Raw genomic sequence first — 18,765 nt, 5'->3', positions numbered from 1 at the left:
CACCCAAATCAATTTAAATTAAATTATATTGCTTCTTTAGCAAATATTGTTATATCATTAAATTACAGGGTGGCATGGTTGGGTCATAACTATGAGAAACCAGGTTAAAATCCAGCCTTGCCTGGGTGGAGTTTGCATATTTTCTCATTTCCTCCATGGATTCTCTCAGGCGTCATACTCACTCTGATCAAAAAATTTAAGGGCTTTTTAGGGGCATTCTTAGGGGCCAACACGAAAAATTTAGGGCAATCGTGGCAAATCAAGAATAAGGAAAAAAGACTCACCCATTGATGTCATCCACCATGCTTGGGTCATCAAAGGTTCCAGTACCTGTGACAGCGATCACCTGTCGCCCCTTGAGGGAGTTCTCATTGATATGACCATTGTCAATGTCTTCACATAATTACTTTACAATACAGCATACAGAAAAACAGATTCTAACTACAACTGCAGCTATATACACATATTTACAAATGTCTTCTACTGATGTCTATCTCAGCACCCCTACTCTAGCTCCTTGAGCCTAACCAGTGCCTCCTCTATTTGTTACTGCAGAGGTGCCAAAGTGGCTCTCTTGTCCTTTGCTCTGCCTCTGAGTGCATTGGCCTCGGTGATAAACCTCAGATTCGTCTTTTCTTCTGCCTCCTCACACAGCCTGTCAGCCTTCTCAATAAGCGTAGATATGTCAGTCTCTATTGTGGCTTTTTTGGCTTTGAGGCTGTCTATCTCTGCCTTAGCTGCCTTCCTCTTCTCTGCTTGTTTTGATGCATCCTTCTTCTTCTTTTCCTCCTCTAGACGCTGGACGTAAATACTTCTGGTAGTAGATGCAGCAACCAACAGCTCCTTTTTGATAGGCACCATGTCAGGCAATCTATATTGCTGGACCACCTCCACTATTTGCCTCCGAGCAATCAGTGACTCCTTGCTTAGGTTGTCCTCGGTGACCTCCATGTTTGTGGAGAAGCATCTTTCCACAGATGCCTGTCCATGGGATAGGAGCAGCAGCTGCTTTATGACGCCCCATAGCTCCTGGAACTGCTGGCTTTCCTGCTGATGCCCCACCCTTCTGTGATCCACCATGACATTTAAAGTTTTTGGGAGTTTTTTGTTGTTGTTCTCCTTCTCATCTTTCATGGCAATCTGACGAGGGTCCATCCAGCATAGTAGGCGGACTAAACTGTATATGATGGGGGCCTTCTCCAGCAACTTATCTTTTTTTTTTTACTGTTTACCAGGAAAGTTGGGCAGCTCATTCGAAATTCATGCTTTATAAGGTCAGTTGCAATGCCGGATTTCGGAAGCAGTCTCCCAGCAGCAAAGCCTATGCCTACTTTCGATAAATCCACCCAGTGTGACTTGTCACCCACATTAATTTTGACAAAGCTGGTGAGGGAGGCTCCGTTTTCTTTAAGGACTTCAGGCTTGATGAACTTTTCCATTCGAGTCATGATGAGGGTGCCCATGTCCTTTACGATGAAGGGAAGTATAGGCTTGTCAGTCTGATACAATTTCAGGAAGGGTTCCACCAGCCTGGCGCACATGAGAAAGAAGTGAAGCTCGGCAACAAAGATGGGGTCCTGTGCTTCTTTCTGAAAAACCGTGAAGGAGCTGTTGGTTGGGCAGGTCACCTTCTTCGTCCTTGCTGCCTCGCAATCATCTCGTACGTGTGGCATCAGGGTGATGGCTCTCTCTGGCACAATAATGTTTTCAAGCCATCTGTGCATGCAGAACATGAGAGGGAGAGTGTTAGATCCAGTGACTTGTTTAAAGTCCTCGCGCCTGGCAGGTGAATCGCGAAACAAGTCGTAGAGGCTGGACAGAAAATCTTCCACCCCCCATCCAACTGCCTTGCAACCGATTCGAAATGCTTTATGGAGGATGTGTAGAACCCAGCTTCCAGTCTGCAGCATGCGGTGGGTGGTCATCTTTTCTATTTGTTCTTGAATAGATTTGTACAGCTTCCAATTAAAATTTTGGCCATCCATCGAGAACTGGAGCAGCTTTTGGTGACCGAAGTCACACACGATAGGGTCCAGACGCTCCAGAAGATCAGTTGCTGCTGAATGTCCCAGGAATTCAGAGGTGAGGTAGTAAGTGCAGACCCGGTCATCCATCCACAATCGCACATGAATGTCCAGCTGCTTCTCTTGCATCTCATAATTTAGAGACTCATCAAAGAGGAGGACATACCCTGATTCAGCCTTCACTTTCTGCCTCAGTAGAGATGAACAGTGGGCAGCGATGCCAAATGTAGCCAGGTACAAAGTCTTCCTTTCCCCACAGTGGTAGTTTTTAGCAATGTCACTGTCTGGAAACATGACTGCAAACACTTTCGAATTATTTTCACAAGATTTGTAATTGTAATGGCTGCAAATCAATTTTAAAGTCCACACGATCTCTGCCTTTAACGAGTCAATTTTCGTGTTTTGAACTATGTTCATAAAGCCTGACTTCTGGCTGGTTGAAGTCGATGATTGGACAACTGTAGGTGGGCATGCACTGCCAGTACTACTGCCTGAAGTTGATGGTTCACTATCTTGATATTTTGACAGAAACAGATTCATACTAACAGAAGATGAGACCGTCTTCGCCAAATCAGCGTGTCTCCTGTTTTTCCGGTGCGACTCCAGTGCTTTGACGCCTATCTTTCCAAGCTGGTAACTCTGTTTGCACAGATAACAGTAGAACATGTTCCGACCTTTTGGAGCTGGACGAACCCAGCTCCAAACTCTTTACTTTCAACCCAAGCATCTTGAAGAATGCACTTTCCCATGATACAAGTTGGGTCGATCAAATAACTACGCTACATCGTAACGAAGACGAAGTGAAATGCCTACTCACGAACACAAACAATGGAATATCGACGACAAGATGGCGACTAGTTGTGAAAACAGAGCGACTTCCGTTGACAATTTCCGGCTGTTTTGGATGCCAGACGGATCTCTATTTTTTTTTTTTTTTTAAATGAAAGATTTATTTTATTGAGGGAGAATTTTGGCAGTAGAGGTCCTCCGTTTGATTTTTTTTTTTTTTTTTAAATTTAAGGCCTTTTTAAGGGCTTGACCGGTTTTTGGTGAATTTTAAGGACTTTTAGGGGCCCCTAAATGCACCCTCAGAAATTTAGGGTTTTTTAGGGACTTTTAGGGCCGCGCGCGAACCTTGTCTCTCATTTGCATTTGGAAAATGGTCCTGGAATGTGAAATTTGTGAAATTCACTAAATAAACACACCATCTTCTCCTGCTTCATTCGATGCTCCACATCCATCAAGTGTCATCAAAGGCTGAGTGGTTTGATTTTACAATACTTGTTTTTTCATTTGTTTGTTGGCTAAGAATGCAAAAATGTTACTTAAAACACTGCTTCGACAGTTAATAAAGAGTAGAAAAAAAAAACTTACCTCGGCTTTGTATACCTGGATAGACAACTTCCATATAGACCTCAAAAGCAGACTGTGCATTTTCCCTGCAGAGTTAAAAAAAATACAATATAGAGGGAATGCAATAGAGTACAGTAATCCTTCCCTACTTTGCGCTTCAATTATTGTGGCTTCAGTAGTTTGCGTCTTTTTTCCACCGCCCCCCCCCAAAAAAAGCCATATTGGCATAGTGTTGCGAGGTGCACTGATACAAGGCACGTGATTGGTCCCCGGCGCGACATTGACCAATGAGAGCATGTGGGGATTTATCTCGTGAGCTGATTGGCTGTGCATCATCGATGCCTCACCCAGCAACTTCTGTTCCACCTTTTTTTTGTCCTTATTTTCCTACATTTTCTATGCTGTTAACTGTCTGCGCAAAAACTTCTCATGTTCACAATGCCGCCAATGCGCTGTGCTGATGCAAAAGCTTCTTCCGACTCGTCCAAGAAGAGGAAGATGATGATGATCAGCAAAAAAGTAAAACCTTTGTATATGATGAAAGACGGCAGTAAATATAAATACAATAAAATTACGCTTTTGTGGTGCCATTATGATGTGAATGAATCAGCGGTGCACTCCAAAAATTAGGATGTGGTTAACATCTGTAGAACCGATTGAATAACTTTTAATAAGGAAGGGAAATATGTGGTGACTCCGCGAAATAAGAGGATTGTTCGAAATGTAAGCTGCGTTAGCTTTGTGGACAGCGGATTGCACCAAAGCGGCACGGTGGCAAAAAGAAGAGGCTGAAAAAAGTGCTGCCCAACCACAAGCTGCAAGGAGGGATTCTCCCCCTGGAGGATGGGGCTTTTCGGCAAGTAAAGGTTGGTTTGAAAAATTTCAAACGCATGACACCCTCAGAAGTGTGCCGCTGTTTGGCATTATGTGGAAGAAGAATATGCATATCGACGACAATATGGTACGAGCTGTCAGAGTTTAGCAATTCTGTTAACAGGTTTATGTCCTTGGACAGGGGAATCTTGAATCAGAAAGAAAAATTAAAAACATGTTTTCCCAAAGATAAAAACCTGTTACACCATCGGCATTGTTGGATTCATAGGATTAATTGTTCATAAAGTTATCTCATATTTGCTCACTTGTTTTGCTTTTAATGCTTGGTGCTATACGTGCTTAAACAATGTGATGCAACGAAGAAAGGCACATTGGTGGGATGGAGAGGATGTCACAACAATGACACAGAGGGGACATCACAGGGATGCGTCAGGAACATTCTGCACTCAAAAGAAGACCTTTCCTTTGTCACTTTGTTGTCATTTTTGTCTCAAGTATGTTAAGTATAAATACTGTACTGTTAACATATTTTAAACATTCTAGTACCCACACTGACACACACACACACACACACAAAAAACAACTATCTAAAAGCTACATCAGCAGCGCCTCCAGCAGACATCTCCGAGTGATGAATGGTGATTATACATTCATATACCAAATGTTTTATAATTTTATATAGATTATAAATTTATAATACTGTATATATTATAAGGTTTGAATTAATACTCTTGGGTCAAGCTCCTCACTGAGCAATAAAAGGTTACCATCCATCCATTGCTTTTTTTAAGCCACTTATCCTCACAAGGGTCACGGGAGTGCTGGAGCCTATCCCAGCTGTCATCGGGCATGAGGTAGGGTACACGCTGAACTGGTTGCCAGCCAATCGCAGAGCACATGGAGAGTCGCACAATGTGAAAAATTAGGAAACGCTAATGTACTGTATGCATCAGAAGATTACATGAAAAACTGACACCACTATCTTAACTATGCTCAAATCAAATGTTGTTGGGTTACAATTGGCACCAGATTTTTGACCAAAACAATTGATAAGCTGTTGCTCTCAACTGCTATGTAGTTTTGTATTTGTTTTTTGTACGTCACCCCTTTGTTTCATTGCCATTAATTTATTGTTTGTTGTTTTGTTCTTCAGCTTTCTCTGGGTGAGGATGCAGAAATGGACATCACGACCACAGTCATGGGAATTTACACAATTTGAAGGAATGGACATGAGGAACCGGAACATGTGGAAATTGTGATTGAGGGCATTAAAGTCATCAGTGTTCGAAGTGTCATCATTGGATTCATCATGCTGTTTGGGCTAATTCATGCCCTTGATTTATCCATCCGTCCATTTTCTGACCCGCTTATCCTCACGAGGGTCGCAGGAGTGCTGGAGCCAAATCCAGTTGTCATCGGGCTGGAGGGAGGATACACCCTGAACTGGTCGCCAGCCAAATGCAAGGCACATGGAGACAGACAACAGTCACACACACACAATCACACCTCGGGGCAATTTAGTCTTCGTTGAATGCTAAAAAACTAGAGTGCCTGGAGAAAACCCACACGAGCATGGGGAAAACACAAACCCTGGTCATCAGAATTGTGAGGTCAACGCTCTACAGCTGCGCCACCATGCCGCCTAAAAGGTTACCATAATGTGGTAATCACAGTAATTTTTTTCCTTGAGAATTGTGCAAAAATATGATGACTCCTCCAGCAATAAGACCAATTGTACGAGGGTCATTCAATTAATAGAGAATTTTTCATTATAAAGGACTTCTAGTAAAGATTGCTTGCTTTTTTATGTTTTACTTCTGTTTCACATGGATTTAACTTTTGCAGAATTTTGAAAGGTGGATGGATGGATGATCAAGAAGCATGCTCTGGGATTGAACAGCGATAACTTATTAGGTTTTTGGTTGATGAAGGGTGCAAACCAGTTGAAATTCATAGGAAAATGTCAACTGTGCATGGTGCCACATGTTTCAGCTGGAAAAAAATGTCTACAAGTGGGCTCAATTGTTTAAAGAAAGACGGAGCAGTCTTGAGGATGAAAAGGCAAGTGTCAGTCAGAATGAGTTGTTGGACTAACCGTTCGTTATCTTATATTTGCTCTAGTTTTATTTTTAATGCTCTTTTGCTATGCTAAATGTTCTTAAACAATGTGATGCAATAGAGAGGCACATTGGTGCCGTGGAAATACCAGTGATGCAAGAGACAATAAAGACTGAGGATCTCAAGAACATGGTGAAGACATCACAAAAACTCATGTTGGCCTTTTTTGTCCTGGTTGCTTTGTATATCGACTTATGCTTTGTTTGCTATGTTTGTTTTGTTACGTTGTGGATCCCCTAAGGAAATAAAAAGGAGGATTTGTAGAGATGTGGCCAGAACAGGCTGGAGATGGTGAGAGAGGCACAATCCGCGTTCTCCTTGCAAGCAAAAGTTCTTGTTTTCCTTCTTTGAGAAATTGTAGTTTAAATGTCCTCGGTTGCGTGAGCCTGGCTCTCATCGGACGCCATATCACTGATCTGGTCACTGAAGCTGGCTCTGACTGCTATAGGCTGCGTGAAGAGGTCAGGAGTCATCTTGCGCATCATGACAACGCAAGGCCTCACACAGGAGCAAAAAACGGCATGCATGCTGACAGTGTTACCAGTGTGAATTAATACTTCATCCATTCATCGCAGATTTTTGTTATTCATGGGGCAGTGAGGAATGTTACTCCCACAAATGATGGTGAAACACTTGATATAAAAGTAATTAATTTCCCCAATAACTGACGCAGTCAACTCAGTGTATAGATCAGACTAATCCGGATCCCCAAACTGGTTTAATCCAGGCCGTGAGGTGATATTGTAAAGTCTAAAATGATGGCATGGACATGGACACAAAAAATAACTGCAATTTTTCAAAAAAACAACTGCTGTTCTGGTTGAGTTCAGTAGATGGTGCAATAATTGTGTTTAGCAAGCAAACAGTTTATACTGGTGCAGAGTAAGTAGGTCAAGTGCACACCCTAATTGCCCCATTTGTCTGTCAAAAAAGAGGAAAGTGGATGCAGAGTCCAGCGTGTTCCAAGAAAAATTACTATACACCTCTTTATTCACAGACATCAATGGGAAAGCTGTGTTTGATGTGTTCACAGCATGTTGCAGTACTGAAAGAATATAACCTTCGTCGCCATTAATTGAGTCTTCATGCTGACTAATATGACGGACAGCAGTGGAGAGAGGTTGATCAACTGTTGGGCGGTCTGAAGAAACAATCTGTCCTTAGTAACAGCAGAGACATTAGTGACGCTGCTGTGAAGGCTCGCCACCTCACTGCTCATGCAATCACAGTGGCTTTAAAACCAGTTAATGAAAGAGAATTTGTAAAAAATACATGATGAAGGCAGCAGAAATTCTGTGCCCTGAAAGATGCCAGGCTTTTGCAAATATGATCTTGACGAGAAACTTGATTAGAGATGGGATTTCTTTCAGTGATTTATGAAAAAAGCAGGTGTTGTGACAAAGTTACGAGAGAAAGTGCAATCTGCAAATAAAGGATGTGATTTTGGACTATTTTTCACCAGGAGGCTTTGTGTTGCAAGTTATTTAAAATGGATGTCATGAAGGTGGTCATCAAAACTGTTAATTTCATGCGATCCACAAGCATGAATCACCGTCAGTTTGACAGTCTTCTCAGATAGAAAGACCACATGTATGGCCTGCCATACCACACTGAGTTAAGGAGGTTAACCCGAGGTGCTGTGCTGAGGCGTGTCTTTCTTTTTTCGAGAATTGGACAGTTCATGGAAGAAAAGTGCAAACCCCAGTTATAATTTCATGCCCTAAAATGGATGCAGGACCTTGCATTTATAATGGATGTTACAAAGCACCTGCTCTCAGGGCGCAGCAAAATTGTTAAGCAGTATTATGACAGTATATCCTCTTCTTACACTTGTTTCGGGAACAGGATTATTTTTACATGTATTTCTGACTTAAAATGACACCCCAATATAGGTCTGTGTTCTGTGATACACTTATGTGAATAACAAGCATTGTGTGTTCTTTTTCCTAATAATGATTAACAGTGATGTTGTCCTTATATTATTTTAGACTGTATTAAAACAAAGAAAACAAAGTTTTTGTTTTTTAGTTATAAAGTATATAACTTGTTCCAAAAAGGCCATGATTTACCGGTCCGGACCTCTTGGTAATAGATTTTCCTCCATGTGGCCCCTGAGCTAGAATGCGTTTGACACCGGTGGTGTACATGGAAAGCTGGAAGCATTGCACTGCCATTGGGGACACATTCACGAAGCAATGTCTCCCTAAAGCACAGGGTGGCAGAACGTCCCAAGTTTTTACTGGTCTTCTGTCAGAAGATTAAGCTCATCCATTTGGTTGGGTACACTCCTAAAAATGATTCGAGCCCTTCTTTCATGCAACACATTTAAATTTAGTTAAACTTTCTAAAAATATATATAATCATCACCTTACAAATGTACTTTTTGTCAAGCTGAAAAAATTATTTCACTGACATTCATGACCTCAAAACAAATTTGTTCAATTTGAACTGGAGACCCTTCAGAAGTCTGGGACCAACCACTGTGACACTTTACTCCTGTTCCTCCCACACTTGGGTTTTTTTCCTAACTGATGACAACGACATTTGACAGCTTTTCTTTCTTTTCTTCTTCTTTTGGAAAGATGTATGTAATTCCTCTCCCTTGTAAGTAGTGGCTTTTTTTTTGGGGGGGGGGTGTAGTTCAGCATTATAGGCTAGTTAACTCAGCTATCTATATTTGCTCACTTGCAACACGAATGGAATTTTAATAGGCCTATTAGTGTATGTATTAACAAGTGTTTCAACACCAGAACGTGTTCTAGAATAAGTGTACACGAACGTAAATTGTGAACTTGAATCTTTTTTTTCTCTGACGCAACCCCCTCCTCCTCACCTCGCCTTCACTAAAATCACACTTGCTGATTCTGTTGAATCTATGAATTTAAAGTTTTAAGGATGTTTGAGCTTCATTCACGCCAAAAAATGCTGTATAGACATTGTGGGTCGTTTGTGGGACATTAATAGTCGTGGATATGGTTCACACACCTCAATGTTACTAAATTGCAAAGTGAGTACATGATGTTTGGGACGTCCCACACTTCCCCGTTCCTCTTTCTGTTCCCGCCTCCCCTCCTTGCATTCTTTGGGCAAGCGAATCAAGTTGGGTGTATTTGCATTTGTGACTAAGTGATAATAATACATTAGACTAGTATAATACTTAAAATATACACATTAACGCTACACTTTTTTAAATGTATTTGGTGATATAGTGACTGCGGGTAGGAGCAAACGTTTTTAGTTCCTCTGCCACTGTTGCCGTAATGTGCAACAGAGCTCATCTACACATTGTAGTCTGTCTTAGCATTTGCTATGGCTGTTGAACATGCGAGCTATTAACTCAGTTTTGGTTCTTGTTTGGGTTTTTTTTATTTTTTACCTGGTGATGTTGCCCATGTGTACCCTTTTATACTTTATAATGCATTCAGTTCTGATGCGTAATTGCAATTGCAATAACCCTTTATACATTATAATAAATTCAGTTACGTTCTGTAATTGCCAAAAACCACAGTGTCAGTGGTGTACGGCAGTGGTCCCCAAAAACCGCGCCGTGGAGCGGTACCAGTCCGTGGATCAATTGGTACCGGGCTGCCAAAGAAATTTAGTTCCATAGTGTTCATTATTCGAGTTTGAACAATCTTTCATTTTGAAAAATAACCGGATTCTCTTGGTTACATCACATTTACTTGATTGCCAAAATTTACACCCAAAAACTAGCAAAATGAGTAAAAAAAACTGATGTCTTTGGGAAGTTTATTTTTGAAGGGAAAAAGGCCCAGTGAAGAGACACAAGAGCCTACACCTTCCAAGTAAAAGAAAGCTTTTAAGAGACAATACCAGAAGTTCTACTTGAAAAACGGATTTATGGCGACAGGTGATTCCCACAGACCCAGTCCGCTGTGTAATATGCAGTGAACGGCTCTCTAATGAGGCAATGAAGCCTTCAAAATTGCTACGCCACTTAGAGACCAAGCACCCTGGATTAAAAAACAAACCCCCAGAGTATTTTGAAAGAAAAAAATGGGAACACAAAGGACAGAAGAAATTACTCAAGGCCACCACATCATTAAATGCAAATGCACAGAAAGCATCATACATGGTGACTTCGTATTGCTAAGACTAAAAAAGCCATTCACTATTGGTGAAGAATTGATATTGCCCTCCACTAGAGACATTTGCCGTGAACTTCTTGGAGAGGCTGCTGTTAAAAAGATAGCACAGATACCTCTGTCAGCTAGCAACATGACTCGGCGCATTGAGGAAATAGCCGAAGACATTGAAAAACAATTGCTGGAGTGGATTAATAAATCACCATGGTACGCACCCGAGGCTGACGAATCTACAGATGTTGACAACACGGCAATATTACTTGTTGATGTGTTATATCTTTATCGGGAGCATGTTCATGAGGATATGTTATGTCCACTATCGTTGCCAACCAACCCCACAGCCGCAGAACTGTCCAATCATTGGATGGTTATAAGTCAGGTAAACTTAAATTGTCCTTTAGTGTCGGCATATGCACAGACAGAGGTGATGCCATGACCGGACGGCTGTCTGGTTTAACTGCTCGGATAAAGGAAATTGCACCTGAGTGTGAATCTAATCATTGTATCATTCACAGGGAAATGCAGGCAACCCAAAAGATGCCACCGGGATTGAACAATGGTTTGAATGATGTCGTTAAAGTTATTAACCACATCAGAGCACACGCCCTTAACTCATGCCTTTGTGAGGAGCTTTGTGAGGAGATGGACAGAGAGCACACACGGCTTCTCTTATACCAATAAGGTGGTTGTCCAGAGGGAAATCGCTCGCAAGTGTGTTTCAATTACGACAGCCACTGCAAAGATTTCTCTCAGAAAAGAAGTCGCCACTTGAAGCACATTTCAGTGACGAGGAATGGGTTGGAAAAGTGAGTTACTTGTACGACATATTCAGCCTGCTCAATTAATTCAATCTGTCACTTCAGAGGGGAAAATGACAACAGTTTTCAAATTGGCAGATAAAGTAGCTGGATTTAAAGCCAAATTAAATTTGTGGGGACAGCATGTGAACAGAGGCATATTTGATATGTTTCAAACATTAGAGGGGATTTTGTGTGAGACTCTGCCTTCATTTTCCCAGCTGATGCATGATCATCTGTCTTTGCTCTTAGAAGCGTTCAACTGCTACTTCCCTACCAAAAAGGACCCACAAACAAGGATGGACCCGTGACCCATTTATTAATAAACCAGGTGAATCCAGCATGTCTATGCAAGAAGAAGATCCACTGCTGGAGATCGCAAACGATGGTGCCCTTAAAAGTATTTGAGACAACTCTGCCGATGTTGTAGATTAAAGTCATGACAGAATACCCGGAGATTGCCAACTAATCACTGAAAACCCTGTTGCCATTTCCGACATCCTATCTGTGAAGCAGGGGTTTTCTGCAGTGACAGCAACCAAAACAAAACAACGTAATAGACTGGAAAGAAGCAACACACTTCGGGTGTCATTGTCTCCCATTACACCCAGATCAGACCATCTCGTTGCAGAGAAACAACCTCAGGGCTCCCATTGATTCAGCGTTATGGTGAGTTAAAATTTTCATGCATTTTAAATTTATTTTTGTGGCGTATCCGTATCTTATTTTGAAGGCATGTTCAAACGTTACTATATTGACCAGTCAGAACGCACAGTTAGGGCTGTGGTCACCAACACAGAAGATGAGGAAGAAGGGAGAGGAGAGGAGATGGTTCAAACTGACTAATTTATTTCAGCTGTTGAAAAATAACAATCATGGAGTGTTGGAATCGTAAATATTTTTCATTGTTGCGTAGGTATATTTCAATAAAAAAAAAAGTGGAATTGCTGGCTCTTGTTCTTTATTTTTCATGTTTATTTTATTTTATTATTATATTTTTTATTTATTATCATGTTTATTATATTTGATAGTCATTACAGACGAAAATCAATACAAAAATAAAATACAAAAAAAAAAAATACAAAACAAACATTGTGCATGACCTTTTGGAAGGTGTTGACCTAGCTGTAATGGTTTATTAATCTCCAAAATGTACTTCTCTCTTGATTTCCTCAATACGTTGATTCAGACATTTCCAGACAAAACCAATCACCTTAATGGCATACTAGGCTCTATCACATCTCACACATCCATCCATCCATTCACGACCACTTCACCAGTTCAGGTCGCGGGGAAAGTAGGTTCAGCAGGGATACTCAGACTTCCCTTTCCCCAGTCATTTCTTCCAGCTCTTCCGGAGAAATCCCGAGAAGTTCCCAGGCCAGCCGAGAGACAGTCTCTCCAGTGTGTCCTGGGTCATCCCCGGGGTCTATTTCCGGTGGGACATGCCTGAAACACCTCACCAGGGAGGCGTCCAGGAGGCATTCGGATCAGATGAACCAGCCACCTAATCTAGCTCATCTCAATGCGGAGGAGCAGCGGCTCGACATTGAGCCCCTCCCAGATGACAGAGCTACTCTACTCTCTGAGGGAGAGACCGGAAACCCTGCGGAGGAAACTCATTCCAGCTGCTTGTATCCGGGATCTTGTTCTTTCGGCCACGACCCACAGCTCTTGCCGATGGGTGAGGATAGGAACGTAGATCGACTGGTAAATTGAGAGCTTCGCCTTTCGACTTAGCTCCTTCTTTACCACAACGGACCGATACAAAGTCTGTATCACTGCACCGATCCGTCTGTCGATCTCCCGCTCCATTCTTCCCTCACTCGTGAACAAGACTCCAAGATACTTGAACTCCTCTACTTGGGGCAGGATCCCATCCCTGACCTGGAGAGGGCACGCAACCCTTTTCTGACTGAGGACCATGGTCTCAGATTTAGGTGCTAATTCTTATCCCAGCCGCTTCACACTCTAATTCGAACCGCTCCACTGAGAGTTGGAGATCATGGCTTGATGAAGCCAACAGAGCTATATAATCTACAAAGAGCAGAGATGAGATACTGAGGCCACCAAACCGGACACCCTCTACACCTCGGCTTCACCGAGAGATTCTGTCTATAAAGGTTATGAACAAAATCGGTGACAAAGGGCAGCCTTGGCGGAGTCCAACTCTCACCGGAAATGAGGCTGACTTATTGCCAGCAATGCAGACCTAACTCTGACAGCGGTCACACAGGGACCGAACAGCCCGGATCAGGGGGTTCGGCACCCCATACTCCCGAAGAACCCCCCAACAAGACTCCCCGAGGGACACAGTCGAACAACAGCTCCATGACCACAAAACGCATGCAGACTGGTTGGGCGAACTCCCATGCACCTTTGAGGATCCTGCTGAGAGTGGAGAGCTGGTCCACTGTTCCATGGTCAGGACGAAAACCACATTGCTCCTCATGAATTTGAGATTCCACATCCAAATAGACCCTCCACTCCAACACCCCTGAATAGACCTTACCAGCAAGGCTGAGGAGTGTGATCCCTCTATATTTGGAACACACCACTTCTTAAAAAGGGGGAACAGCACCCAAGTCTCCCAATGCAGAGACACTGTCCCCTATGACCATGCAATATTGCAGAGTTGTGTCAACCAGGACAGCCCCACAACATCAATAGCCTTCAGAAACTCCGGGCGAATCTCATCCACCCCCGGGGCCCTGACACCAATGAGCTTTTTAACCACCTTGGTGACATTAACCCGAAAGATAGTAGAGCCCGCCTCAGAGAATCCAGACTCAGCTTCCTCATGGGAAGGCATGTTAGTGGAATTGAGGAGGTCTTTGAAGTATTCTCCCAACCGACTCACAACATTGCGAGGTGAGGTCAGCAGTACCCCATCCCCAAGATTCACAATGTTGACGGTGCACTGCTTCCCCTCCTGAGACGCTGGATGGTGGACCAGAATTTCCTCGAAGTGATTCTCCATTGCCTCACCAAACTCCTCCCACGCCCTTGTTTTTGTCTCTGTGACCACCGAAGCTTCATTCCGCTTGGCCAGCCGCAACCTATCAGCTGCCTTGGGAGTCCCACAGGCCAAAAATGCCAGATAGGACTCCTTCAGCTTGACAGCATCCCTCACTGTTGGTGTCCACCAACGTGTTCGGGGGTTGCTGCCACAACAGGAACTGACGACCTTACGGCCACACTCAGGTTGGCCACCTCAGCAATGGAGGCGCGGAACATCGTCCACTTGGACTCAATATCCTCCACCACCCCTGGAACGTGAGCAAAGTTCTTTTGGAGGTGGGAGTTGAAATTCCTTCTGACAGGGGAACCTGCCACCCGTTCCCAGCAGACCCACAAAACATTCGGGCCTACCAAATCGGACCGGCATCTTCCCCCACCATCAGCGCCAAATAACCAACAGGTGGTGATCAGTTGACAGCTCCACCCGAGTGTCCCAGACATGTGGTCGCAAGACCAATGACACGACTACAAAGTCGATCACTGAACTGCGACCTAGGGTGTCCTGGTTCCAGGTGCACATATGGACACCCTTATGCCTAAACATACCTACCTGAAATACTTTTTCATGGCGCTGTACGTGAGGTCAGCATTAGTGACCACAAACAATTAGCAACCTCTGACCAACTACACTAATCCGTTTTTTTCCGGTTAATTAGGACCAGAACCACGCGTGAAAAGTGAAAAACCACGAAGTAGGGAGGATGTATGCTCATGTGAGTACCAGAACGTTTCAGATATGAAAACGGTATTTGCACTTTGCATATTTGAAATAATAAGAGGTATTTAGTTAAATCTTTAATTATGAAAACTTTATAAATTTTAAATTTAAATATAAATTATAAAACACTTACTGTATGACTGATAGTTATCATTCATCAGTTGGGGACACTTCTGCTGGAGGCACTGATGGTGTATGTGAGGTTTTTATCTTTGAGTCACAGGATGGTGATGGGGAGTTGTCTTTTTTTCTTCTGTTTCAAAATTCCCCTGGACAAGGACACAACCCCTTCAACACAATTGCTAAACTCAAGACTCGTACCATATTGTTGTCGATGTCTTGTGCAAATTCTTCCTCCACTTAACGACGAGCAGCATCGTTGTCGGCAGAAGAAACCTCACCATACATAACGCTTTGAAATTTTTCAAACCAACCTTTGCTTGCCAAAAACCCTCGTCCCTGAGGGAGTGAATCTGTCCTTGCAGCATGAGGTTCGTTAGCACTAGCATCATCTCCAAAAGTTTTACTTTTTTGCTGATCGTCATCATCTTCCTCTTCCTCTTGGGCGCTTCGGAAGATGCTTTCACATCAGCATAGTGCTTTGCGGGCATTGTGAATCACGCCATAATGGGCTGCCACACAAGCGTAACTTCTGCTGTCTTTGATCATACCCGGAAATATTACTTTTTCGCTGATCACCATCATCTTCCTCTTCCTCTTGGGCACTTCAGAGGAAGCTTTCGCATCAGCAGAGGGCTTCGGCGGTATTGTGAACATGAGAGGTTATCGCAATCAACAATCAACAGCAGAGAAAATGGCGGAGAGGAAGGAAAAAGGAGAAGGTGGGTTGGAAACCTTCAAGTTCTTGGGAATTACAGTCTTAGAGGACCTGAAGTGGGAGACAAAAATCAACTTGGGAAGCACGTCCTGTCTCAAAAGCTGCTGAGACAGATCTAAACAGCAGTCATCTAATCAGTACTGTGTACCTACAACCCAGTCTGGTTTGGGGCCACAAAGAAGTACAAACTGTGACTGCAACAGACAATCAACACCGGTGAACGGATTGTCAGCACTGCTCTACCCACTATTGAAGACTTCCACACAATTCGAACTAGGTCTAGAGCGGGCAGAATCCTTTCGGACACTCCATATTCTGGCCACCAGCTCTTCCAGCTCCTTCTGTCGGGAAAGTGCTACAAAACAACGCAAGGCAAAACTAGCAGACATTCTTTTCCGTCTGGCAATTAAGTCATTAAATTCTTGATCAGCGAACCTACTATTTTCCATCTTGTCCCATTGTGAGGACGCTCACTAACAACTAACATGTAACTAACATCCTGCTGGTCCAATCAGTATTAGTATTAGAAATATATTCTGTAGACGACCGCACAATTTGTCACTTTAACCTTGTCCCTTTGCACAATTGTCATTGCACTGGTCTATAATGGGAACCGCGAACGGGTAGAGGCACTGTAAAAGCTTAACACAATGTGGGACTTTGACACACTTATCTCTTATCTGTTCTGAATGAATTAGATTTTACATCTTGCACGACTCTTATAAGGAGTAATTCCTATTAACAGAAATGTCTTTTGTTTTGTTTTTTTTTGCTTTGTTCTTTGTTGTGAATGCCGTACCAGGGCAGCACCAACTTCCAGAGAAAAATTCTTTGTCTGTTTTTACACACTTGGCCAATAAAGATGATTCTGATGTGGCTGGGTGAGGTTTCGATGATGGGCAGCCAGTCAGCTCATAAGATAAATTCACACATGCTCTCATTGGTTGATGTCGCGCTGAAGACTAATCACGTCTTCCCACAATATGGCTGTTTTTTTCCAATTTATTATTTTTTTGGGGAGTGCGGGGGGATTGTGGTGGGAAAAAAAACAAAGCACTGGAGCCGCATGAAGTGAAGCGCGAAGTAGCAAGGGAACTCTTTATTAGCTTGTCAAATTAGTTTGAACCCTACATGTCACCAAAGAAGTGACTTTCACCTTTTTCTTCGCAGGGATTGTCACCACAGCGAGTCACACACTTTGACATCCCAAACATCTTTGTCTGGGCTTGAATAAACCCATCTTTCCATGAACTTCATAAACTTGTTTTTAACTGCACGCACCTTTGCACATGAAATTGCATAAACGTATGCGACAAAATGCTTCATCCAATGTGTTACTCTCTTGCTGCATGTGGATTGGAGGTTTGCCGTACCGATCTTTCTCAGTTTCATGCATGATATGTCGCGCCACTCATGGCACTTCTCTTCTACAGTGTTCGTGTCAAAGTAACAGTGCAAATGAACTAAAATTTGCCTGATGGGGAGAAAAATGGCCGCAACCCGGATTGGAACCCCTTGATGGACCATTCTGGCCAGCAGGCCATATGTTTGACATAGCCTTACAACTGAAAAATGTGGGCCATATAGCTGTTCCTACTCTCATCTTCTGCACTGCATTAGGCTTGGCTAAGGTTTCTGGGATTGGTAGAGCTGTTAGAGAAGACTACACAAACCATGTGTGACTCAGATACTTGCAGTGAAAAAAAAAAAATAAATAAATAAATTCGAAAAACACTTGGGGATCAGTCTCTGGAAAACTGAATAACAGTCTGTTTGCATTCATTTCTGTCATTGACCAGTTTCTTGGGTACGTATCCCATTTTTGTCATTGTGTGCCCACTTTTAAAATGTTTTTGTAAAATTATGCAGCTGCTGAACCTTAGCTCTGACCATAGTGCACGGATACAAATATTGACTATTTCCATTGTTCAATTAAATGTGAAAAAAATAGTACACAACACTAATGTACTGTATGCATCAGAAGATTACATGAAAACCTGACACCACTATCTCTAACTATGCTCAAATCAAATGTTGTAGGGTTAGAATTGGCACCAGATTTTTTTGACCAAAACAATTGACAAGCTATTACTCTAAACTCCTATGTAGTTTTGTATTTGTTTTTTTTTTGTACGTCACCCCTTTGTTTCATTGCCATTAATTTATTGTTTGTTGTTTTGTTCTTCAGCTTTCTCTAGGTGAGGATGCAGAAATGGACATCACGACCATAGTCATGGGAATTTACACAATTTGAAGGAATGGACATGAGGAACCGGAATATGTGGAAATTGTGATTGAGGGCATTTAAAGTCCTCAATGTTAGAAATGTCATCATTGGGTTCATCATGCTGTTTGGGCTAATTTATGCCCTTGGTCTATCCATCCGTCCATTCTCTGAGCCGCTTATCCTCACGACGGTTGCGGGAGTGCTGGAGCCAAATCCAGTTGTCATCAGGCTGGAGGCAGGATACACCCTGAACTGGTCACCAGCCAATTGCAAGGCACATGGAGAGAGACAACAGTTACACTCACAATCACACCTGGGGAAAATTTTGAGTCTCCAATTCATGCATGTTTTTGTGATGTGGGAAGAAACCAGAGTGATGTGGGAGGAAGCCAGAGTGACTCCGGTCACTCTGGTTTCCTCCCACAGAGAAAACCCACGCAGGTACAGGGAGAACATGCAAACTCCACAGAGGTGGGGCCGGGATTTGAACCCCATTCCTCATAACTGTGAGCCCAACGCTCTTCTACAGCGGCACTACCGTGCCGCTGCCCTTGTTAGAGCCTCTCCATAAAATTATCATGAACTTGGATGAAGACCAGCTCAGTGCAAAGATTCAGCAGCAAAAAAAAAAAAAAAAAAACACAAAAAAAAAACATTAATTAGGGACAGGCACGATTTGTGCTTAGAGTCTGACAAGATGCTTTCCTAGCTCTTCAAATGTTTTGAAAA

The 18,765-nt window shown here is 42.8% G+C and overlaps 1 protein-coding gene and 1 long non-coding RNA gene across 2 annotated transcripts in view; one reads left to right on the top strand and one right to left on the bottom strand.

Annotated features, from left to right (window-relative positions):
- The window catches only part of LOC133515260 (DENN domain-containing protein 1A-like), a 186,180-nt gene that overhangs the window by 154,500 nt on the left and 12,915 nt on the right, over positions 1-18,765 (bottom strand). Inside the window, 1 exon segment of the mRNA XM_061847627.1 lies at positions 3,399-3,463. Coding sequence (XP_061703611.1) covers positions 3,399-3,463 — 65 coding nt within the window.
- LOC133515301 (uncharacterized) lies at positions 11,132-12,112 on the top strand. Its single transcript, XR_009799001.1, has 4 exons — positions 11,132-11,241; positions 11,485-11,632; positions 11,749-11,901; positions 11,995-12,112. It is a non-coding gene; the product is annotated as an uncharacterized LOC133515301 (long non-coding RNA).

The sequence above is a fragment of the Syngnathoides biaculeatus genome, chromosome 17 (genome assembly GCF_019802595.1).
Source record: "Syngnathoides biaculeatus isolate LvHL_M chromosome 17, ASM1980259v1, whole genome shotgun sequence".
NCBI classification, from domain to species: Eukaryota; Metazoa; Chordata; class Actinopteri; order Syngnathiformes; family Syngnathidae; genus Syngnathoides; species Syngnathoides biaculeatus.
This window is presented reverse-complemented; position numbering and strand designations above follow the sequence as displayed.